Source organism: Chrysemys picta, chromosome 8 (assembly GCF_011386835.1).
Source record: "Chrysemys picta bellii isolate R12L10 chromosome 8, ASM1138683v2, whole genome shotgun sequence".
In the NCBI taxonomy this organism is placed as follows: Eukaryota; Metazoa; Chordata; order Testudines; family Emydidae; genus Chrysemys; species Chrysemys picta.
The window spans coordinates 57728754-57754477 of record NC_088798.1 but is presented as its reverse complement, the minus strand read 5'-3'; the positions used below and the strand labels follow the sequence as shown (position 1 = coordinate 57754477).

The window sequence follows — 25724 nt, the reverse complement described above, 5'->3', positions numbered from 1 at the left end:
AAGAAAGAGACTTTTGTTTCCTTTCAAGTCCTCTATTCAGTGTACCTAGCAACAGAGGCATGAAGGGGTGCTGTGCAGCATTTCCATGCACCATACCTGTGAAATCAGATAAACCAGAATCAGAGGCTTCATTGCAGAGACAGCAAAGCAGGTTCTCCTCTTTGCCATAACTGCTGGACTGTAGTAGAACCGTTCCCAGGATCATACTGTGCTCAACAGCAAGCAAAAGGAACTGCTAGACACAAGCAGTCTTAGAATTCCACTCCCAGCACAAGTCATTCCATGTGATTATTACTCACATGACTGGGAACCAATAGGAAAAGCTTCACTCCAGGAGCAAGAGGAGTCGTCACTGAGAAAACACATTTTATGTTCTATCTAGCTACTATTGCTAGAAGTATAGTAAGGGTGGAGCCTCCCAGTGCGCTGTGGACAGTGTAAGGAGGAGGTGGAGAACGGATTCCAAGTTGAAACATCTCTGGCATCAAGCAAGTTAGTCTTTGTTCCATTAGGTTTAGCAAATTAAGACCATAAGAATCATGCTTTCTCCAAGGAAACTGCTAGCTTTCATCCAAATGATCTATCATGTCATCAGTTTAAGGGGGCCACCCAGCTTGAATCATTTTCCACACCACACGCAACTGCTCATGTGCTATTTACAGGAAACAACAAGTAACTACATTAAAGAAACATTAAAAGAGTGAGTAAGATGTACAAAAGCTAGAGAACTGATAATCAGTGATAAAAATGTGCTGATGTTGACATTCTGGTCTTAACTCATACCTTTTAAAAAGATAAAGTATAAACAGCACAGTAAACCTACATTTTTTGTTTATGAATATCCAAGTCAGATCACTTATGTTATTTCAAAGGACCACTGTCAAACTGATTATTTTTAAATTAACTAATTTAAATAAACAAACCAGTTTATTGAGCTGCCTTTAAAAAGGAATTTTTGAAATTCCTGTAATTTTTATAAGGGTTTCTCTGCATTCCTTTTGATGTTTGTAAGGATTTAACAGCAGCAAAAGAGAAACTAACCGGCTGGGGGAAGGAGTTGAAACTTACTATACTTAAGGCCCTTCCTTTTCAGTTTTTGTTTTAAATTTCCCAGGAACTGGTGGGTTTTTATTTAAAAAATTTAAAAATGGGAGAAAATTGGTAAAAATCAAAAACAAAGAGCAGTGGGCGGGGAAGTGCAATAACCATCTGGCTCCCTGCAGCAGCTCGCTGGTCTCAGCTGCCAGGACACAACTCCTTCCCATCTCTCTCCGCCACTGTTCAGAGAAAGCGGGTGGGGCCATTGTAAAAGGCCAGTCAGGAGGGGAGTGGAAAGCTGCAGCCACTGAGCACTGGAACCCTTGTTAGACAGAGCCCCCTCCTGATCCTGCTGGCCCTTTAGCACAGTCCTGCCTGCTTCCCCTGTGCAGGCTCAATCCAGCAGGGGAAAAGGACAGCTCCTGCTTGCAGAGAAGGGTAACTGCAGGTTGGGGGTTGCTGTAGCTGCACAGTAGGGTAACAAGTTGGGCCAGGGGCCTATTCCTGGCAGCTGAGACCACCCCATAGAGCCCTGTCCACTTCCCCTGCCAAACAGAGTCCCTTCCTGATCCAAGTCCTTCAGAGTGGCCCCGTCCACTCCTGCATTAAAAGGGCTGAGGTCAGGAGGGGGCTCTGTCTGCCATGGGAAGTCATTGCTGATGGGGTGCAGCCTTTCACTTCTTGCAGCAGTTGGGCAGTCTTAGTTGCCAGAATCTGGCTCTCTGACTGTCTTGCTCCCTCCCCACTGTGCAAAAGAAGTGGATGGGCCTGTGATTTTTATTTAACTTTCTGGATTGAAGGGTTAAGGGGAAATCAGTAAATATCAATAATCATAGAATCATAGGACTGAAAGGGACCTTGTGAAGTCTTCTAGTCCAGTCCCATACACTCAAGGCAGGATTAAATATTATCTAGACCATCCCTGACAGGTGTCTGTCTAACCTGCTCTTAAAAACCTCCAAAGATGGAGATTCCACAACCTCCCTAGGTAATTTGTTCCAGTGCTTAACTACCCTGACAGTTAGGACATTTTTCCTAATGTCTAACCTAAATCTCCCTTGCTACAATTTAAGCCCATTACATCTTGTCCTGTCCTCGGTGGTTAAGGAGAACAATTTGTCACCCTGCTCTTTATAACAACCTTTTACGTACTTGAAGTCTTATGTCCCTCCTCAGCCTTCTCTTCTCCAGACTAAATAAACCCATTTCCCCCCCCCATCTTTCCTTGTAGGTCATGTTTTCTAGACCTTTAATCACTTTTGTTGCTCTCCTCTGGACTTCCTCCAATTTGTCCACATCTTTTCCCGAAGTCTGGTGCCCAGAATTGGACACAGTATTCCAGTTGAGGCCTTATCAGTGCTAAGTACAGTGGAAGAATTACTTCCCATCTTGCTTACAGCACTCCTGCTAATACATCCCAGAATGATGTTTTTTTGTTTTGTGGTGTTTTTTTTGGGGGGGTGGGAGGCGCACATGCCAGTTTTACACTGTTGACTCATATTCAGTTTGTGATCCACTGTAACCCTCAGATCCTTTTCTAGAGTACTCCTTCCTCCACAGTCATTTCCCATTTTGTATTTGAGCAATGGATCATTCCTTCCTAAGTGCAGTACTTTGCATTTGTCCTTACTCAATTTCATTCTGCTTAACTCAGACCATTTCTCCAGTTTATCATGATCATTCTGAATTATAATTCTATCCTCCAAAGTGCTTGCAATACCTCCCAGTTTGGTATCGTCTGCAAACTTTATAAATGTAGTTTCTATGCCATTATCTATATTATTTATGAAGATATTCAATAGAACCGGACTCAGGACAGATCTCTGCAGGACCCCACTCAATATGCTCTTCCAGCTCCATTTTGAACCATTGATAACTCCTCTCCGAGTAGTTTTTTCCAGCTAGTTGTGCACCCACCCTATAGTAGATTCGTCTAGGCTATATTTCTCTAGGTTGTTTGGGCTCATGTGAGTCAGTATCAAAAGCCTTACTAAAGTTGAGATGTATCATATCGACTGCTTCCCCCCATCCACAAGGCGTTATCCTGTCAGAGAACGACATTAGTTGGGTTTGACACGATTTGTTCATGACAAATCCATGTTGACTGTTACTTATTACCTTATTTTCTTCTAGGTGCTCACAAATTGATTATTTGCTCCATTATCTTATCGGGTACCAAAGTTAAGATGACTGGTCTATAATTCACTAGGTTGTCCTTATTCCGCTTTTTACAGATAGGTACTATATTTGCCCTTTTCCAGTCCTCTAGTGTCCCTCTCATCCTCCACGAGCTGTAATGGCTCAGAGATCTCTTCAGCCAGTTCCTTAAGTATTCTAGGATGCATTTCATCAGGCCCTGCTGACTCGAAGACATGTAACTTGTCTAAGGGATTCTTAAATTGTTCTTTTTCTATTTTAGCCTCAGATCCAACCCTGTTTACACTGATGTTTCACTATGTCAGTCATCCGATCACTTAACTTTTTTGGTGGAAATTGAAACAAAAAAGGCATTCAACACTTCAGCCATTGTAAAATGAAGGCCCCTAACTATACTCCAGTTTTTCCCAAGTTTTTCGGAAGGAAACCCCTCAGGAAAATGAAACTAACTGTGCCCCTCTAAATCTCAGCCATGTTAGAGGCCTACACAAGTTAACTGGCAGATCTCCAATCCATTTCAACTCCCCCATATTAATCTTCCACACACCCCATTTTAGGAAACAAGTGTAGCTCTTCATAAATATAACACTTCCTCCTTTCTTACATGCTTTGCTAAGAAGTGAAATAGTTAATGTTCACATCAAGAGTAGCATCAGTAGCATCTAAATTAGCACTCACTGAAACCATAAAGGAGTGTACTCTCTCCAATACTTTTCAACACCTACGAGAATGATCAACAAATCCATGTTGGCCCAAGAAGTTTTATCTATGCTGATGAACTATGCATTGCTGCCCAAGCCAAGATCTTGCCCAGCTTGAAGCTATGTTAACATTGGCACTGTCTGGGCTCTCAGTCTATTACACCAAGAACCAATTTTGTGCAAACCCAGAAAAACAAACGTGAATCACCATTTTTGGAATTGTGAGGCCAATAGGCAACTCAACATCATCTGGAATGTGGGGATCACTTGCCCATTTCTGGAGGCCTGTCTACCTTGAAGTGATGCTAGACTGCACTCTTTCCTTCAAGGCACACATGGCGAACACAAAAGGCAAAGTTAGCCCGTGGAACAACATAGATAAGACAGGCAAAGGGTGCAGAAAAAGGCGGAACACACAAGCAGAATGAACAATGTGATGGCAGCAAACACATCAGTTCCAATATTTATTTATTTATGTGGTGGGTTTAGATACGAGGGCATCAGCTAAAGCAGAGGTGGGCAAATTGCAGCCATGGCAGACATCCAACTCACAGGACCCTCCTGCCCGGCCCCTGAGCTCCTAGCCAGGGAGGTTAGCCCGCGGCCCCTCCCCTGCTGTCCCCTCTCACCCACAACTTCAGCTTGCCGTGTCGCCAGCACTCTGGGCAGGGGGGTTGCGAGCTCCTGCCGGGCGGCGTGGCTGCCAGTCCTGGTGCTCTGAGTGGCATGGTAAGGGAGCAGGGAGGTTGGATAAGGGGCAGAGGGTCCCGGGAGGTAGTCAGAGCACGGGGAACAGGGGGGTTGGATGTGAGCAGGAGGTCCTGGGAGGGAGTGGGGAGGTTGGATAAGGGGTAGGGGGTCCTGGAGGGAAGTCAGGGGACAGGGGGCGGTTGGATAGGCATGGGAGTCCCAGGAGGCCTGTCAAGGGGCAGGGGCAATCAGGGAACGGGGGGGTTGGATAGGGGGTGGGGTTCCGGGGGGGGGGCGGTTAGGGGTGGGGGGTCCCAGGAGGGGGCGGTCAGGGGACAAGGAGCCGGGCGGGGGGTTGGATGAGTGGGAGGTCTGAGGGGGGCAGTCGGGGGTGGGAAGTGGGCGGATCGGAGGCACGGGCCAGGCTGTTTGGGGAGGCACAGCCTTCCCTACCCAGCCCTCCATACAGTTTCAGAACTCCAATGTGGCCCTCAGGCCAAAAAGTTTGCCCACCCCTGAGCTAAAGGGACAGAGGATGCTGAAGGGGAGAAGAGGTCAAGGGGAGTGATGCTGAGGTGAAGAGACTGGGGATGTGGGGGAAACAAAAAAAATTGTTTGTTGATGTTTTTACACTAAGATGGCTGTCCTCATTTAAAATGGAATAGCCATTGATGTAAAATCCTAGTGGAGACAAAGCCCTGTAGTCTTTACCTCAGTGTGGCTAGTTGAGGAAAACCTCAGGTGGGAATATAGGATTAACTTTGATCAGCCACACTAAGGGTATGTCTACACTACGGGATTATGCCAATTTTACAGAATTCAATTTTTGGCAACAGATTGTATAAAGTACAGTGCATGCGGCCACAGTAAGCACATTAATTCGGCGGTGCGCGTCCATGTACCGAGGCTAGCGTCGACTTCTGGAGTGTTGCACTGTGGGTAGCTATCCCATAGCTATCCCATAGTTCCCGCAGTCTCCCCCGAGCATTGGAATTCTGGGTTGAGATCCCAGTGCCTGATGGGGCAAAAAACATTGTTGCAGGTGGTTCTGGGTACATGTCGTCAGGCCCCCCTCTCCCTTCCTCCCTCTGTGAAAGCAACGACAGACAACCGTTTCGCGCCTTTTTTCCTGGGTGAACTGTGCAGACGCCATACCACGGCAAGCATGGAGCCCGCTCAGCTCAAGACAGCAGTCATGAACATTGTAAACACCTCGCGCATTATCGTGCAGTCTATGCTGAACCTGAACCTGAAAAACCAGGCGAGGAGGAGGCAGCGATGGCGACGAAAGTGATGAGGACATGGACATGGATGCAGAATTCTCTCAAACTGCGGGCCCCAGCGCTTTGGAGATCATGGTGTTAATGGGGCAGGTTCTAGCTGTGGAACGGCGATTCTGGGCCCGGGAAACAAGCACAGACTGGTGGGACCGCATAGCGTTGCAGATGTGGGACGATTCCCAGTGGCTGCAAAACTTTCGCATGCATAAGGGCACTTTCATGGAACTTTGTGACTTAACTTTCCCCTGCCCTGAAGCGCCAGCATACTAAGATGAGAGCAGCCCTCACAGTTGAGAAGCAAGTGGCGATAGCCCTGTGGAAGCTTGCAACGCCAGACAGCTACCGGTCAGTTGGGAATCAATTTGGAGTGGGCAAATCTACTGTGGGGGCTGCTGTGATGCAAGTAGCCAAAGCAATCACTGAACTGCTGCTACCAAAGGTAGTGACTCTGGGAAACGTGCAGGTCATAGTAGATGGCTTTGCTGCAATGGGATTCCCTAACTGTGGTGGGACGATAGATGGAAGCCATATCCCTATCTTGGCACCGGAGCACCAGGGCAGCTAGTACATAAACCGCAAGAGGTACTTGCTGCAAGCACTGGTGGATCACAAGGGACGTTTCACCAACATCAACGTGGGATGGCCGGGAAGGGTTCATGATGCTCGCGTCTTCAGGAACACTAATCTGTTTAAATGGCTGCAGCAAGGGATTTACTTCCCAGACCAGAAAATAACCACTGGGGATATTGACATGCCTACAGTTATCCTTGGGGACCCAGCCTACCCCTTAATGCCATGGCTCATGAAGCCGTACACAGGCAGCCTGGACAGTAGTCAGGAGCTGTTCAACTACAGGCTGAGCAAGTGCAGAATGGTGGTAGAATGTGCATTTGGACGTTGAAAGGGTCTCAGGCGCACTTTACTGACTCGCTCAGACCTCAGCCAAACCAATATTCCCATTGTTATTGCTGCTTGCTGTGTGCTCCACAATCTCTGTGAGAGTAAGGGGGAGACATTTATGGCGGGGTGGGAGGTTGAGGCAAATCGCCTGGCCGCTGATTACGCGCGGCCAGACACCAGGGCGATTAGAAGAGCACACCAGGAAGCGCTGCGCATCAGAGAAGTGTTGAAAACCAGTTTCATGACTGGCCAGGCTATGGTGTGAAAGTTCTGTTTGTTTCTCGTTGATGAAAACCCGCCCCCTTGATTGACTCATTCCCTGTAAGCAACCCACCCTCCCCCTTCGATCACAGCTTGTTTTCAAAAGAAATAAAGTCACTATCATTTAAAAATCATGTATTCTTTATTAATTGATTATAAACATAGGGAGAGAACTGACAAGGTAGCCCAGGTAGGGTTTGGGAGGCGGGGAGGAAAAGGCCACTTCAAAAGTTCAAAATAATGACAGCCTTTTGCTTGGACTGTCCACTGGGGTGGAGTGGCAGGGTGCACGGAGCCTCCCCCCCCCACATTCTTGGGCGTCTGGGTGAGGCGGTTATGGAACTTGGGGAGGGCGGTTATACAGGGGCTGGAGCGGCACTCTGTGACCCTGCTGCAGTTCCTGAAGCTCCACCAAATGCTGGAGCATGTCCGTTTGATCACGCAGCAGCCCCAGTGTTGCATCCTGCCTCCTCTGATCTTCCTGCCGCCACCTCTCATCTTGAGCGTCCCTCCTCTCTTCACGTTCATCCCTCCTGTCCTCACGTTGGTCCCTCCTGTCCTCACGTTCATTGGCAGCTTTCCTGTACTTTGATACCATGTCCTTCCACTCATTCAGATGAGCTCTTTCATTGCGGGTCGACTGCATGATTTCTGAGAACATGTCATCTCGTGTGCATTTTTTTCACCGCCTTATCCGAGATAGCCTTCAGGACGGAGGAGGGAGGCTTGAAAAATTTGCAGCTGCGGGAGGAAAAAAAGGGAGAGAAGTATTTAAAAAGATACATTTTACAGAACAATGCTTATACTCTTTCACGTGAACAACACTATTCACATTACATAGCACATGTGATTTCGGTACAAGGTCGCATTTTGCATCTTAATATTGAGTGCCTGCGGCTTTGGTGTTAGAGATCACAGACGCAGGGCCGGCCAACAGAATTCGGCTTGCATGCGGCCATGGTAAGCCATTGTCTTTTGGCTTCTGCAACCTTCATAAAAGCAGCGCCCTCCTTTCCCATACCAAGCAAAGCCCGTTGAGTGCTGCGGTGTTAACGTGCAGCAGCAGAAACCAAACTAACCCTCCAACACATCCAATTCTGTGGAATGATCGCTTTACCCCTCCCCGCACCGCATGGCTGGTATCAGGGAAGATCCCTGCTAGCCAAATGTGAAAAGCTCAGCGCCAATGCACCTCCCCCCCACCACCACTGCTTGGCTAACTGCAGGGAAGGATTTCTTTTCAGCCACAGGCAAACAGCCTAGTAGGAACGGCCATCTCTGTCCCCTTAATTAAATTCCCATATTTCAACCAGGTTACCATGAACAATATCACTCTCCTGAGGATAACACAGCAAGATAAAGAAAGGTTGTTGCTTGAATGCCAACAAACATCAGGACCATATGCTGCCAGGCTTTGTCATGCAATGATACCAGATTACTTGCTACTAGCATGGCGTGGTCAAGTGTCCTACCATGGAGGACGGAATAAGGCTGCCCTGCCCAGAAACCTTGTGGAAAGGCTTTTAGAGTACCTCCAGGAGAGCTTCATGGAGATGTCCCTGGAGGATTTCCACTCCATCCCCAGACACATTAACAGACTTTTCTAGTAGCTGTACTGGCCGTGAATGCATCCCAAGTCCTCAGGGCAAATTAATCATTAAAAAAATTATTGCTTTTAAACCATGTTTTATATTTACAAAAGGTACACTCACCAGAGGTCCCTTCCATAGCTTCATTGTTTGGGATACCGCCTTGGGAGGGTTGGGAGGGTACTTCAGTGAGGCTGAGAAAAAGATCCTGTCTGCTGGGGAGAATGGAGTGCTGTGTGCTCTCCGCAAGCTCGTCGTCGTCCTCCTCCTCCTCATCTTCCCCGTTCGCAAAATCCTCAGGCATGGCTGAGAGTACCCCCTCCTCGGAATCCACCGTCAGGGGTGGGGTAGTGGTGGCGGACCCCCCTAGAATTGCATGCAGCTCAGCATGTCTGCGGCTCTGCCCCGGACCTTCCATTTGCCTCTTTGGTTTTCTGGTACGCTTGTCTGAGCTCCTTAACTTTCAGGTGGCACTGATATGAGTCCCTATTGTGGCCTCTCTCCATCATGCCCTTGGAGCTTTTTTCAAATGTTTTGGCATTTCGTCTTTTCGAACGTAGTTCTGCTAGCACGGAATCCTCTCCCCATACAGCGATCAGATCCAGTACCTCCTGTACGGTCCATGCTGGTGCTCTTTTTCGATTCTCAGACTGCATGCTTACCTGTGCTGATGAGCTCTGCGTGGTCACCTGTGCTCTCCATGCTGGGCAAACAGGAAATGAAATTCAAAAGTTCGCGGGGCTTTTCCTGTCTACCTGGCCAGTGCATCAGAGTTCAGATTGTGACCGCTCTGGACAGCAATGATGCACTGTGGGATAGCTCCCGGAGGCCAATACCGTCGAATTGTGCCCACACTAACCCTAATTCGAAATGGCAATGTTGATTTCGGCACTACTCCCCTCGTCGGGGAGGAGTACAGAAATTGATTTTAAGAACCCTTTATGTCAAAGTAAATGGCTTCGTTGTGTGGCCGGGTGCAGGGTTAATTCGATTTAACGCTGCTAAATTCGACCTAAACTCGTAGTGTAGACCAGGCCCAAGGTAAACACTACAGGTCCTTGTCTCCACTAGGATTTTACATCAATAGCTATCTTGACATAAAAAAATACACCTTTTTGGCAGCAAAGGTAAGCTTTTTCATCTCATTACTCCTAATTGTACACTGTTGCGCTAGACTGAATTCCTCTCTCTCCTTTCTGTCAATACCCTTCCAAACATTTGTAGACTTATGTATTCTTTACCTTGCCCCTGCATCCCTTTCGATGTTTCTGAAACATATCATCCTTGTGGCACACATCATTTTTTACTTCTTCCCCAATTCCAGACAACTACTGAACTCAAAGTGCCCAGAACCAAATATAACATTCTAGCTGCCAGACTTACATCAGGCTCTTACAAAGAACCTACAGATCATCAAATTTGGATGTTTTAGGGCAGTGGTTCTTAAACTTCTTTTTCGTGGACCACTTGAAAACTGCTGAGTGTCTCGGCGGACCACTTAATGATCTTTCCAAATGTTTTTTGTACCATTAGCTAACTATTGTAAAGTGCTTTGGATAAAAGCGCTATATATAAAAACAAAAACAAAACAAAAAAACAAGTTTTTTTTGTTTGACAAATAAAAGCACACAACTCATATTTTAACATCAGCAGTCTTACCTTTTTAATGTAATGGATGTGCCCTCTCTCCCCCGCTGCGACAGCCTGCGAGCTAGGGCTGGGAAGGAGGGGGAGTCTCTCCCTCTCCTGTCCCCACCGCTGCAGCCCCCGAGCTGGGGATTGGAAGGGGGGCCCCCCAAAACCACAGCAGCCACAGAGCTAGGAAGGACGGCAGTCTCTCCCCGTCAGCAGCAGCAGCCCTGGAGCTGGGGAAAGTCGCCTTTTTCTCTGTCTGCTGCAACCCTGGATGTCCCAAATTCCCTCCACCCCCTCTTCTCACCCAACTGCCCCCTCCCACGTACCTCCTATTCCCCCCAAGGCCACCACCTCACCTTACGTGTGCGTCTTCTCCAGGGTCGAGGCACCTAATTAGTGGAGCAATGCCTTTGTGGCTTCACTAATTAGGTGGGTGCCCCTTTATTCTCTCCTGTGCTGCCACCCAGGCGCACACCTTAGAGGAAACTATCCGCGGACCACCTGAATGGAGCTTGCGGACCACTGATCACAGTTTGAGAATCTCTGTTTTAGGGTTTAAATTGTTCACCAGCTAAAGTCAGGAAGGAAATCCCTCTATAGCTCACTAGCAAACAACTAGATATATTACGAAGACATTGCAGCTTGCACTGAAACATTTGACATTGCCATTTTTAGAGGCTCAACTGCAGATTAGATGACCCATTGCTCTTTTCCAGGACAGGAATTCTTAAATTATAATCTGAGTGGAGGTAGTTCATTTATTGTTACAGTATAAGAGACTTCATCTTTCTCCCTAAAAACACCAGGCACCCTGAAGCACCCTGGAGAGGAAAGGAGTGAATTGTTAAAATAAAAGCACCTAGAGAAGTTGGCTTTATTTCAATCTTAAAATATATTAAGATGACATAAAAGACTTCCACTTAAATACTAGAGAGTTAGCCCAGTAATCTAATAGTGGTGTGTCCACTACCATGTAGGAAAGTCATGTTGGAGGTGTACTGGGAATGCTATGGAGACCATGTGATCAGCCCACGAAGAAGAAAGCATATCACTCACTTTACCCTTCAAGCCAATTAAACTGTGCAAGGAGTTCAATCCAACACCTTTAACCCAATAACAAATTAGAGGAGGGATATCTCTAGGGCTATCAGAGGCATAAGAATGATTGAAGAAAAAAAAGTCAATATTATTGGTAAAAAATATAGCTAAAAATGACTATTAATATGCAATAATGAAGGCTGTTCTTGGGTGGGAGGAAAGAGAGTAGCAAACATGGCCCACTTGCAGTACTTGCTCTTTGGGTTTCACAAAGCTAAAGTATCTTGGATATTTGCAAAAATGACCTGCTTTATGATAGCTGAGAAAATTCATAATGGCAAATCTATGTTACCACTACACTCGAGCAGCAGCAAAACTACAGACAATGACAAGTTGGGGTAAAAGGCAACATGAAGACACACACAGGCTTGAAAGATAGCTGAGGAACTGTGTACACACTTATGATGAGAAATCTAGTATAGCTACATCCCCATTAGCAGAACAGATTCCACTAAGGCCTTGTCTACACTACCAGGGTAAGTCAACCTAAGTTACGCTACTCGACCTACGTAACTGAAGTCGACATAGCTTAGGTCGACTTACTGGGTGTCTACACCGCGCTGCATCTACGGGAGATGCTCTCCCGTCAACTTACTTTACTCTTCTTGTTCTGGTGGAAGACTGCAGTCAACCAGAGAGCACTCTGCAGTCAATTTAGCAGGTCTTCACTAGACGTGCTAAATCAACCGCCGATGCATCGATCGCAGCAGCATCGATCCCTGGTAAGTGTAGACATGACCTAACTCTCAGCAAGTGTGAATTGTAAAGAGGTCTAGGCAAGGGTGCATCTTCAAATATTAAATTATGGTAACTTATAACTTCAAAGTGATATTCTGCATATCAGGGAGCTTGGGAAAGAGGAAGCTAAAAATAATCATTTTTAGCAGGGGAGAGCTACACATCCTGGTTCACAGAATTGCAAGGTATAAGTCATTTATGGAGACTTACTACCAAAAAGTCAAGTGGTTGTCAACTGTATAATCTATTTCAAAGTGGCTCAAATGAACCTTCCATAATTCTGGAAAAGATTGTGTGCGCCAATATACATTTCCAGAAATATCAAACATGTAGAATGACAGCTAGAAACAATTTTTGGGGAGGAGACAGACTAGTTTTATTGCGAAAGTAATATCTGACAAACAATGCACCCATCTAAGATTAAGTGAGCTAGAAGCATTGATGCTAACAGAATAGCTACCTGGCAAAGTAAGTTTGTTCTGCAGATGTCAAGTAGCAGCTATTCACACCCTCAGAGAATATCCCAAACTATTTGATCTCCAAGTCATGTTTCAGTGATTTGAAGTAATTCTTTCCAACTCATGATTTTATCATGACTCCTATAATGTTTGGTATTTTTCTTAAAGTCCAAACTCCTGGAATAGCATGACTGCATTAAAATCTCAGTTTCTTGTTTTTGTTGTGTTTTTAAGATAAGTTTCTAGCCTTCAGGGTTGCAGAGAAAGGCTTGAAAACATGAGCTAAAGTCTCAAAAGTCAGAAAGGAAATAATACCAAAATACTATTTTTAAAGTCAATCTCATGGTTTTTCGAGGCATGATTGATGATTTTTTAATGTTAGGGTTTGGCAATACTGCTTACCTTTCTGAGGATATTCCGAGGGCAAAGTTCCCCAGGTGAGCTGATACAATCTGAATTTCCAGTACATCAGTTTAACTCTTAAACGCAATCCCAAGATGCTCATTAGCACAGGACTCACTGCTCAATTCCATCAAACCACAATGAATATTCAATAACTACCAAGTCTATGCAGTCACTGGAAACACCAATACACTCTGGCTTTAACAAAATTTCCAAAAACTCATATGTGTAGCACCAACTGCCACATGCTGTTCAAGATTATAGCTATTTTCTTTGTTTGACCAAAACAGATTTCATAATACTTTTTTTGTTTAAACACAAGAAAAATATTTTTAAATGTGAAGTCTTTCATGCCCCTCACTCCTTCAGATGCATTTATGTTGAAAGAGCAAATAAGCTGAAATTTTTCCTTTCTTTCCAAGAAATTACAAGCTCAAGCGTAAATACTCCTGCCCCTCAGCCCCATAAAAATGAGAGCAGACCAGGAAATAGCATTAAGGTTTTTCTGGTTCTCATGTCTAGAGCTTGAGATCTCACGCTGTGAATCTGATATTCACAGCAAAACAACTCAGTCTTCTTTTATGCTGAGAGTTATAGTTGTGCCAGCTCTGTCTCTCTGGCTTCTCCAGTTTCTGAGAGATCTTCTGAGTGGAAGAAAGTGTGTATGTAATCACAGATATGCATGCGTACACACTATATTTAGGTACTGGCTGCAGTGTCATTTCCTGTTGGCTAAACCAAGACACTTCTAATTGGCTCAGTTGATACAGACAAGGGACTCCATTCACAAGCCTAATTCCTGCAGCTGCTAAATGTCCAAGGTATCAATAGCACCCAGACTGCAAGAGGGGAATTCATAGCTCAACTTGGACAGCTTTTCAGTTTCAGGCTTATGTCACTACATTTGTTTTTTTCAAATCTGCTGGCAGCAGTATTTACTCACCATGCCTTTGCGCCCAGCACTTAGGGACACAATACACTCATTGAAATTACATGAGCTCAGAAAAAAGGTCTTCTTTTCTGGCTTGGAGGTGTAGGTGAAACAGCTTCTTAGCCCAGCAAGCTTCACTAAAGAACTTAAACAGGTACAAAAAGGTATGCTTGATATTGTGTATGTTAAAAGTAATCAATGTTACACAGAGAACACAGAAAAAAGATGGTGAACAGAGAATTAATCAGATGCCAACTCTGGACTGTTTCTTTGCCAATTACATGTACTAAATATTAACACTGTTACCAGGCCCAGCAGGGAGTCAATGGAGGAGGACAAAGAAATTAAATGAGTTGGGATTTGCTCTTCACCCCTAAAAATGTTGAAGACGCCACTCCAAGATCTACTCTTTGAGGTAATAAACAGTAGGTACCATCAGAAATTGAAGTATCAAAAGTAACAGTATTGGAACAAATAGATAAACTTAAGAACAAATTATTACCAGGACTGGATACATCTATGACTTGAGGTGGAACTTGAAGTGACTGAAATGCTAACAAAACACAGCCATTTAAATGCTCGAAGACAGTAAATGTTTTACCTATTGCTGAATAAAAGTGATTCTGAGAATCACAGATCAGTTAGCCTTCTTTCAAATATCAGGAAAGCTGGATGAAACTATAATTAAAAATAGAATGATAATTATATGATCGAGACAAGACAGCACCACTTATACAAAGTAAATCATGCCTCTAATCTATTAGAACTCTGAGAATGTCAACTAAACAAAGGAGAACCAGTTGACAATTTGGACTTTCAGCAAGCCTTTGATAAAAATCTCTTGTTAGTGGCTATTAAGTTAATTAGGTGGTCATGAAGTCTGAGGTAAAATCATATTGCCTCTATATAAATCCATGGTATGCCCACATCTTGAATACTGCATGCAGATGTGGTTGCCCCATCTTAGAACTGGAAAAGGTTCACAAAAGGGCAACAAAAATGATTAGGGATAAGGAACGGCTTTCATATGAGGAGAGATTAATAAGATTGGGACTTTTCAACTTGGAAAAGAGACAGCTAAGGGGGGGATATAGTAGAGGTCTATACAATCATGACTGGTGTGGAGAAAGTAAATAAGGAAGTGTTATTTGCTCCCTCTCAAAACACAAGAACTAGGGGTCACCAAATGAAATGAATAGGCAGCAGGTTTAAAACAAACAAAAGGAAGTATTTTTTCACACAATGCACAGTCAGTCTATGGAACTCTTTACCAGAGGATGTTGTGAAGGCCAAGACTATAACAGGGTTCAAAAAAGAACGAGATAAATTCATGGAGGATAGGTCCATCGATGGCTATTAGCCAGGATGGGCAGGGATGGCATCCCTATTCTCTGTTTGCCAGAAGCTGGGAATGGGCGACAGGGGATGGATCACTTGATGATTACCTGTTCTGTTCATTTCCTCTGGGGCATCTGGCATTGGCCATTGACAGAAGACAGGATTCTGGGCTAGATGGACCTTTGGTCTGACCCAGTATGGCCGCTCTTATGTAAATTATTGATATATGTCATTAACTGATTAATAGCTAGAAAGTAGGAATAAATCATCAATATTTCAGATGGTGCAATGTTTTAACAATAGGGATCCAGAAGGTTACATGCTAGAACCAGTGTTGCTAATTATAGTTCAGGATCTGGAAAAGGGGATGAACGCTGAGATAAATTAAATAATTTTGTCATCTGCAAATGTTACTAAACTTCAAATGGGTGCTAACAAACCATTAAATGAATGGGAAACATGAATGCAGATAAAATTCAGTATTGACAAATGCAAAGTAATGCACACTGGAGGTAATAACTTGAAATACCCATGAACATTGCTGGGTTCTAAATTAACTGTAGTCATTCAGAAAAAGATCTCGGCATCATTGTGGACATCTCAATTAAAATACCTGCTCAATGTGCAACAACAGTCCAAAAAAAAGGCAGACAGATAACCTTATGAAGTATAAAGAATATGATAGAAAACAATGCTGAAAATAGATTGACACCACTATATAAGTCAAGGGTATACCCTCACCTGGAAAAGATATAGTAGAAATAGAAGGGATTCAGAGAAGTTCAATAAAATTTAGAGGTGTCATAAACATACAGCTAAGGGTAGCATAAAATCCCTCCTTTACCTGTAAGGGGTTACGAAGCTCTAATAAACTGATTGGCACCTGACCAAAAGGACCAATAAGAAAAGAAGATACTTTCAAATCGGGGGGGAGGGGGGGGGATGTTTGTGCTCTCTTTGTTGTTCTCTCTCTGGACGAGAGAGGGACCAAGGCAGGAAAAAACTATCTCCTAAAAAACATACCTAAAATGAGCATCTAAGATTACAAAAATTGTAAATAAAGCAAGAAAATGCGTTAGATTATCTTTGTTTTAGCTTGTGAATTTTCCCTATGCTAAGAGGGAAGTTTATTCCTGTTTTTGTAACTTTGAAGTTAAGCCTAGAGGGGAATCCTCTGTGTTTTAAATCTTTTTATCACCCTGTAAAATTACCTTCCATCCTAATTTTACAGAGATGCTTATTATAAAGAAAAAAGTAAAAGAAAGTTCTTCTTTTAAAAACCTAATTGATTTTAGTGTCCTAAAAATAAAGGGTCTGGTCTGTACTTTTATTAAAGGCAATTGGTTGGTATATTATTCTCAAGTCTCCCCAGGAAAGGGGGTGAAGGAGCTTAGGGGACTATTTCGGGGAAATAGGAACTCCAAATGGCCCTTTTCCTGAAATCTTTGTCTAAATCACTTGGTGGTGGCAGCAATACTGTCCAAGGACAAGGAAACGATTTATTATAAAACAAGAACACATGACTATTCCATGACTGAAAGGCAACAAAACTAACAAGGATTTATTTCTGCCACCCCCAAAGAGGTGTAAACTCAAGGTGTATGGCTTAAGATAATCACTGATAGGGATAAGGAAGAAACCCTGTAAGCAGATTATTCCATAATTGTCGATTGCAGTGCTTCTTGCACTATCCTCTGAAGAATGCAGCCCTTTCCAGCGACAGGATAGTGGATCAGAGTGTCCACTTGTCTGAATCCATATGGGAATTCCTATATTCATCAAAAGGCATATGCCCACAATATATCCAGGATCTGCCACTGACTCACTGCATGACCTTAAGCAACAAAATTTCTAGTAATTCAGATTATACTTATCTGTAAAATGAATACAATTCCTATTTCGTATGGGGGTTATGAGGATCAACCTATGATTATAAAGAACTTCGAGGTCTTTGGAGGACAGGAGCTATATTAAATGTAAAACAGCTTATCAAAGTGGGACAATACAAACCCCTTCCTATTCACCCCCGAATTAGAGATGAAATGGTTCACCACATCTGTGATTCCAATTATTAGAAGAGTGAAAATTTTAAGTATTGTTTACACAACACCAACTTATTTATTCCACTCTGTATGCATCCGAAGAAGTGAGCTGTAGTCCACGAAAGCTTATGCTCTAATAAATTTGTTAGTCTCTAAGGTGCCACAAGTACTCCTGTTCTTTTTACAACACCAACTAACTAAGATGCTAAGCTTAATAACCAGAATGAAAGTTATCAATACTACTAAGGTCATCACAGTCAACCATCTGCAGTTTAAGAAAATAGAACACTTAAGTACTCTATTGTATACTGTATTTGGCTTTAATTTATTCAACAGAAAGTTGACTGATAATGTAAGAAATGTCCCTTTCTGTATTCCTCCTGCTGTGATAAAGAACTTTTCTTTCTTGGTTTTACTCCACTTTCTCCTCTTCTCTTTCCTATAATAAATCCAGGTCTCTCTCTTCCTGCATCATTCCTGTCTTTTCTCCCCTTCTTCTGATCACCACATCGCCTGCTATCCCTTTTCCCTTCCCTCCTGCCATACATTTTCTGTCTCTATCTCATTCATTCTCTCTCCAAAGTCCCTCTATATATCCTATTTCTATTCTGAAATAGTCCATCCACCCAGGCCTTGTCTACCCTAGAAAGCTGTGCTGCTTTATCTATACCAGTACTGTTAAAGCGGTAAAACCCTTCTAGCGTGGATGCAGTTATACTGGTATAAAAGTGCTTACACCTTATTCAGAGACTGGAAAGGGAATAAAATATACTGCTATAAGGTGCCTTTATATTGGTATAACTGCATTTACGCTAGAGCATTTACTGGTATAGCTAGTTTGGTTAAAAATATATCAGTAAAACTTAAGTATAGATGAGGCCACAAAGTGTAAAAAATTTACCCAATTCCTTCCCCACACACACTTTAGCCAAGGATTAAACCTATTAGCCAAACACTTCGCCCACCCCACCTACTCGCTGGGAAGCACCTGGTAAGTTTCCTGCTAGGGTGCTGACCCTGAACCCTGCTTGGAGGCTTCATTTTTCAGTGTCCAGCCTGATAAATCTGAAGACCCCCAACCCAGACTCTTCATGAAACTGGAAGAAAGAAGCAGCATTATCTGTTCCTCTCACACCCCAGAGCCTCCTAGCTAAATCAAGGAGATGGGGACAATATTTATTACTATTCCAACTCTTCTTCCCTGCCCCCCCCTCCCCCCAAATCAGGTTTTAGGTCCCATCCTTCCACACCTGGCCTCTGCTGCTGCTCACAGTTTCCTCAAACATCAACATAATGAAAATGACCTGATTCCTGCCAATCTCACTGTTTCCCACTGAAATTTGAATGGCAGCAGTAAAAACTGACAATCAGATCAGTTTCATTCTGGTGTAGATTAGGAAAGCTCTGAGCAGCAGCAAACGATCTCACTTCATTGCTTACATCTGCAACATTCAGAATTACATTTGGCTCACTTCTCCTGTTCAGTAGGATGGAATAACAACTCATGTTGACACAGTCAAGGAATAAGACCCACTTTTAGTTATTTAAAGATACCTTCGCCTACGTAGTTCTTCACATAGCTGTTTAAACACTATCCTTGCTGCCACTGTTTGTGGTGGTGTGACAGGGATGCCAAAAAGGATTGGGCAAGGCAGTGTCAGCTATTTGTAACAGGAGGCCAGGCTAACCTCCATCAGTACTATGTCTGCCTTTGTGTGCTGCCTCTCATGACTCATTTTCCATGTATTCTGAAGGAGGAAGGAAGAGGAAGAGTTTCAAACTCCCACTGGGAGGTCTAATATTGCTGCTGAGTAAAACAATCCATTTCCTCCTTTTTCCTACGTAAAAGGAAGATTAGTTTCCAAATGAAATTAGGCTGTGACATCAACCTTTGTGGACTTCATTGTGACAAAGACTTTGCTTTTCTGTAGAGAGACTACAAGCAAAGTGTCCTAAGCAATGCAACATGAAGTATGAGGCCCTTTTTTATAGCATTTTCCCCCACCACTGGTCTAGAACCAATGAAGCTGTCTACCAGTGGTAGTGTTTATAATTTATATTGACTTGCAGGTTCATTATGGTTGGGTATTATTTTGTTGAATTTTTAAGTTATGCCAAGGATACCCAAAGCATATGGAGACACACTCAGTATATAAATAATAAAGAAGTGCTTTCAGGGCACAGGGTTTTTATCACCAAGTCATCTAAATCTGCTCAGAGCAGAGTTGGATCCCCAAAAGGATAAAAATGCCTGCAACCTGTTTCTCTAATGCTTCCACCATGTCTACTATTTGATGAACAAAGGATAATTACCCAGTGTTCTGAGCAGGCTTGTACATACCATATTGAAGCGCATGCTGCCACAGCTTCACTGCTTTGGGACCCGAGCTAGGTAGATTAAGGCTATGACTGCAGTATAGACATATATACACACACATATATCAGTCTATACTGATTGACATACAGTATAAATATCTATGACTGCAGTACAGACATACTCAAAGAGATTTGCTCTCGTTGTGTAAACTAGCAAATGTACTAGTTGCTGACAACAGGAGACGTGAACTGGTTCTGAATGCTCTTTGATGGCAAGTATAGACCGAAACAAGCCCTATTCATCAAGATATCTAGGGAAAATACTAAGAAAATTAAGCCATGCCATTCCTTAAAAGGAAAAGGCTTCTTTTGGTCACATGGAGTAAATCTGTATGGCAGATACATCCAAGTTAGTGTACTGCTTTGGAGGATCACCCAGGTAATTTTATATTACATACATTTCAGATAGAGCCAGTATAAAATCCCTACAGCAAGAGTGACATGCTGTGAAAGGGTTTTGTAAGTTATTAATTGATATGATGCTAAGCACGTTAGACTTGTAAACTTTGTGCCAGGGCTAAATCCCCTCCACGGGGAGGAGGGAAATATCGAAGAAAGCACTTTACCCACTGTTTTGAAATGCAAGGTAGCATTTGCTTTTGCTACTAAGCCCTTTTGTTTTGTTAAGCTTTTTCCAAAATTGTCTGGCTGTTTTTTGCCTCCCTGCAACCCCTCTCTTGCTCTCTCCCCTCTCCATAAAACAAGACTCCCAGTTGTTGCATGCCTACACAGGTTTGGCAAGACAGCTGACTGCTTGGATTACACTGGGCTGCATTGTATTCCTTTAAGAATGAGCCACACTTCTTCTAAGTACCTCCTTTGGGATCACAGTTCAGTACATGCAGTGAAGTCAATCTGGCTCTGTTGAACTTGAATTCCAAGATGACAGGAACATTGAACAAGATTTTTCACAAGAACAAAATTTCCTCCTTGATATAAAGAACTGTTTAGTTATGCAACTAAAGCTTTAGCACTGTTCGAGAACACATTAACTTCCTTTCAAACTCGAGTAAACAGATTTGTTTTGTCCAAGATGAGCATCTTAAGTGGGTGTTGACATATTTTAGCTCCAGTTCACTATGTGAATCATCTGACTATTTAGCAGCTTTATAAGACACGTCTTACATTTTAAGAGATTAAATTCTGCTTGGGGTAGTTGTATCATCTAGTGATATTTTGTTGATCTCAAGAAGCAGCTTTGTTCTTTTTTTATATCTGGGAGAAGATTTTTCATTTCCATGAATTATGACATTTTCCTTGTGGCAGTGGTCTCGGTCTAAAAAGCCCTATCTTTTTCCAATAGGTCTAGCCCTCCTCAAGGACGCGACTCAGGAAAGCAGGCTGTTTTTTCACCCACTCATTAGTTCTAGACAAGTGGTTCTCAACCTTTTCCATGCTGGGGCTGCCTTGGGACCACTCTCTCATTTAACAGCATTGGAAGGGCAAGGAAGTTGCAAGCTTCTTGACATCTTTTTGCAACCCCAGTTGAGAACCCTGGTTCTAGAACATATTTTTAATAACACACTGCACTTCTAGAGCACCTTATCTAACCCTGTAAATGCTCTGTAAGCTTCCCAATACTCCCTTGAGACAGCCAAGAATTATTAGCTTTTTACAAATGAAGAACTGAAGTACAGAGGTTGCAACTTGCCCAAGGTTATGCAGCAAGTCAGTGAGAGATCCAGAAACAGAACCTATTACTTCTGACTGCCAGTATTGTACACAGCCTCTATATAATGGACCCTTTAGCTTATAATAGAAAGTTGTTCTAATGCTTTGTGAAACAGTTCAGTTTAAAATTTCTTTAGAATAACTATGCGCTTCCTGCTGAGCCTCAGCATTGCCAGAAGTGTGCAGAGCTCCTACTGTTTACAAATTAAATGTCAGCATACTGTTAAGTCAACACTGCAATAAAAAATTTGTTATTAAGCACCTCTGGCCTCCCAATGCTTTTAGATAGCACATTCTAGCAGCACATCATAGGGGAAATGTGAGTTAAATCATATCTCCGAATAAACCTACCTCTACAAACAAAGTATAAACACCACACATTTTTGTGTTTTTCTTTTTGATGAGCCAGTGAACAGTAATTTCAATAAACATGTGAGCTTCAAGATCTGGAGTCTGGAAAAGTTAAGTAATATGGAAAATTATAAGTCATATTGATCAAAGGCATTTAGCTAAACAGAGAATCATCACCACACTCACAAGCACTGACTAATCAAGGCTAGTATATCCTTTCACTATTGACATCGAATTCAAACTTGGCAATTTAGCCAAACTCTATCCCTTCTTCCGCCAAAGGGAGATCAGGTGTAAGTGACGCACAGCAGCCAGTGAAACAATTGTTAGCAGCAGTAGAATTTCTCCCTATTTTTTAGAAAGTGATTAATTTAATAGTTTTGCCCATAGAGGCAAGAAATTTGTGGCAGAAAATCAAACCTAATAAATAAACAGGTAAAAATTGGTTAAGTGTAAAATGACTTTCCCTAATTCAGCTTGAATGACAGCTGCACAGACATTCCCTTTAGCCATCACTCATACTGATTCAGCCATAGTAATGCATGACATCAAATCCCCTGTTCATTTACAATGGATTCAATCTAACCAATCAATTCCTACATTAAAGTGATGCATACACTTAAATCTGAAGAAAGCTGTCAGTGGTACAGTGGCAACTGATAGAATCACTATAAGGGTGTGGGAAAAATAAAGTGAAGGAAGGTTCCTAGATTCTAAGGCGAGAAGGAACCATGGTGATCATCTAATCTGACCTCCTAACACAAGATATAGCGCTTCCCCAAAATAATTCCTTTTGAACGAAAACATATCTTTAAAAAAAAACAAAAAATACCCCACAGGTAAAAGGAAAAGGAATATCCCTGCTTTTATGAGCCTATAACGGCTATGGAAGTTCTTTCCCTAAAATAAAACTGACTCACCCAATTAGAATGTATTAATTAATTGACAGATATAGTATATAAAGATAACTAGGGAGAATTATGAACAAACTTGACTTTGTTCTTCACATATAAAGTGACTTTCTGTCCTAGTCTGAGCCAAATATATAAAATGTGGGTCAATCCTTCCAGTTAAATTAGGGGAGGGAGTGTCATGGTAACACTGATCCTTAGAGAAGAGGCTAGTGTTCCTGTGACTGGTCAGTGGAAGACCCAATTAAGGTCTTAGTGACTCCTTTTAACCTCAGAGAGAGGCGACCAGCAGGTGAGAGCTGTTTGAAACCATGAGAGACAGTGACCTGGAGAGCCAGAGCTGCCTGAAAGAGAATGGCAGGTGAACACTGCCTGAGAGCACAGACTGGAGGACCAAGGAAAGGGGCAAGTGAGAGCTGCCTGGGAGAGATAGGGAAGCTGCAGAAAGCTCTATAGGTCCTCTTTGGGAATAAGGAGGAATTGGCTAGGCAGCCAGCAGAGGGCCTAGCCTGATGACTTGCCTGAGCAGGAGGCTGACAAAGGTTGAGGCCTAGGAGACCACCAGAGGGCTAATCTGGTGACCTTCCTGAGCTGGAAAGCTGGTGCAGGGAGGCTGAAAAGGGGGAGGACTAGGAGACCAGTGGAGGTCTTTACTTTACTTTACTTTAGCTTGATGTCTTTACTGAGACAGAGAACCAGTGCCAGGTGGGTGGCTGGGAGAGAGGAGCCCTGGAACAAGTGCAGAAAGGAACTGGGAGATGAGTGCTCTTGGAGTCACAGGTGGGTGACCTAGAAATGGTGTTCCTGGAGAGAAAAATCCCTGTATGTTAAGTGTTACTGTGGGAATTGGAAGAATGGCTTTACCATGAGGTTTCTACAAACCACTGTCCTTTTACAAGAATTATGCCCAGAAGTGGGTCTTAGTATTGGACAATGCGAGAGACCATGCTTTTTATGACCAGACTAAGAAAGAACTGAGGCAGGCAAGCTTGCTGTGCCACAGCCTACTGCAAAAGGGCACCCAAGCCTGGGGCCGCCTTTTGACAGAATGTTCATTTGGGGTCTGGTGGTCAATTTAGCTTCTAGAGGACACTTTTCCAGTATTACAGAACCATAAGTCAGATTCTTAATCTATGCTCCAGCAAAAGCCAAAACTGGAAAATCAAGAGGTATAGGTACTGATAGAGCTGGATGAGTTTGTGTCCCTAAAATGAACCACCCCCTAAAGTGCAATGGCAGAGCATATGAAGCAACTTTGTACAGTACATATTAACATTCACTGTGCCTTGCTTTGCCAGAAGCAGAAGTCCCCAGTCTCATGAGCACTAAGATTCAACCTCCCCACACACAGGCAAGAAAAATATTTATTACATGTCTCCTAATCTGTTAGGGTAGCACTGCCTTCTCATCACGACCACAGACAGACTGATGACAAAGAACAAGCACCAGTCCAAGAACTAGGAGCCACTGATACTTAACATTTACCCTCATTAACAGATTCATAAACTCAGTAGGACAGTATCCAACAGCTGTTAGCATTTCTCTCTATCAGTTCTTGTCTGGAGACTTGGGGTGGGGATCATCACGCGGAGAGCACAGAGACTTTGGCTGACATGAACGTTAACAGCACAGCTGCCTTCTCAGGCATGTTGCTGAGAGGACTAAACATTCCTGCTTGTTTTTCCAGAGACTGGGCTTGAGATTTAATGTAGGACAACTTTTAAAATGCCATTTTTCTCTCACCCTCGCCCTCTCTCCCCCAAAATCATTGCATGATTGTGTGCTTGTGAAAGTTCAGGGACTGATCGTAATAGGTGAAGTTTTTAGTCTCCTATGGACAAGACAGAGTCAGGTAGCATTACTATCAGCATTTCACTCTCAACAATGGTCTCCATCCCTAACCTTGAGGGATCTGTCTCTAGAGGTGAAAGAATATTCCTATTTATTATCTGAGGAGTCCTAGAAGTTTTCCCAGTCATAGAAAATTCATGTTCATAATGAACTGAGAACACATTCATAAATCTAAAGACCTCAATCTGGACTGAGCCCTGGTCCCATAGGAAGAAGGAAAATAGATAGCCATCTAGCCCTTCTGCTTCCAAGTAGCAAACAAAAATACAAGGGATTGCCAGTGGTTTTAATATTGCTTGCATTCTCTATATACAGGCAGAGGAATTCACTCTGCCTTCATCCCCAGAAGCAGTACCTGCAGGTAAGGGTTGAAGCATGTTGGAGAGGCAGTACGTGGGACAATGCACTTTTGATGATGATGTACCTGTTCTGTGGATAAAAGACTTCATTTTTCAAGGATGCCCATCACTAGTACTGAATAACCTGTGACTTCAGTTTATATCAGAATAAATGTAAAGGAGACACTCTTGTAGTCATGGTGCATAATACTGAGTCAAAATATTTCTAATTTAGGTACTTACATGGCCACTATTACAACAGCATCTGTGTACCTCACAATCTTTTAAATCTTCACAATACCCCTGTGAGGTAATGAAGTGCTATTATCCCTATCTGACAGAGGGGGAACGGAGGTACAGAAAGACTAAGGCCCACATCCTCAAAGGTATTTAGGCAACTGAGTTTCAATAGAAGCTAGGAGCCTAAATACCTTTGAGGATCTGGGCCCAAAGGATTGTCCAAGGCCACACAGGAAGTCTGTGGCAGAGCAGGGACTTGAATCCCAGGCTAGCACCCTAACCACTGAACAGTCATTCCTTTCCTTACATAAACAAAAGGCATAAGCATTGCCTATATGAGGTAACCGCTCAAGGTACTGGCTGTTCACTATCCCTGCACACTCTGAAGCAAGGTGGATGACAATCAATGATTTAAAAAAAGTTTTTTTTTTTTTGATAAAATGCTTTGAGGAAAAACAGATAGTTAAAGATAGTTTTAATTAAGATACATTATAGCTCAAGGATATCTCATAATGGAATAGGGATTATAAATTCTAATTCTATAGTATGAGACAATATATTCATGTAATGTTTAAGAAAAACTTTGTAAACGAGTTCCAATAGTTCATGGATTAGGGACCCAATCTTATGAGGTTCCAGGGGCTTCTGTATAGATTATTTAGGTTAATCTTTCTATCTACCCACTGGGACTCAGTGCTCAGTCTAGAAGATAGCATCAGAGATGCTTA

At 43.1% G+C, this 25724-nt stretch overlaps 1 protein-coding gene across 3 annotated transcripts in view; it reads right to left on the bottom strand.

Annotated features, from left to right (window-relative positions):
- Positions 1-25724, bottom strand: part of ABL2 (ABL proto-oncogene 2, non-receptor tyrosine kinase) — an 80327-nt gene that overhangs the window by 28447 nt on the left and 26156 nt on the right. The window contains exon 1 of one of the 3 annotated variants that reach the window (XM_005304192.5): positions 12948-16713. The exons of 1 other annotated variant lie outside the window; for it this stretch is intronic. In XM_005304192.5, the coding sequence (XP_005304249.2) occupies positions 12948-13050 (103 nt within the window). In that variant the 5' untranslated portion in view covers positions 13051-16713. Of the gene's footprint in view, positions 1-96; positions 4792-12947; positions 16714-25724 lie in introns of those variants that run through there. One more of the 3 variants, XM_005304191.5, reaches the window with a different exon arrangement.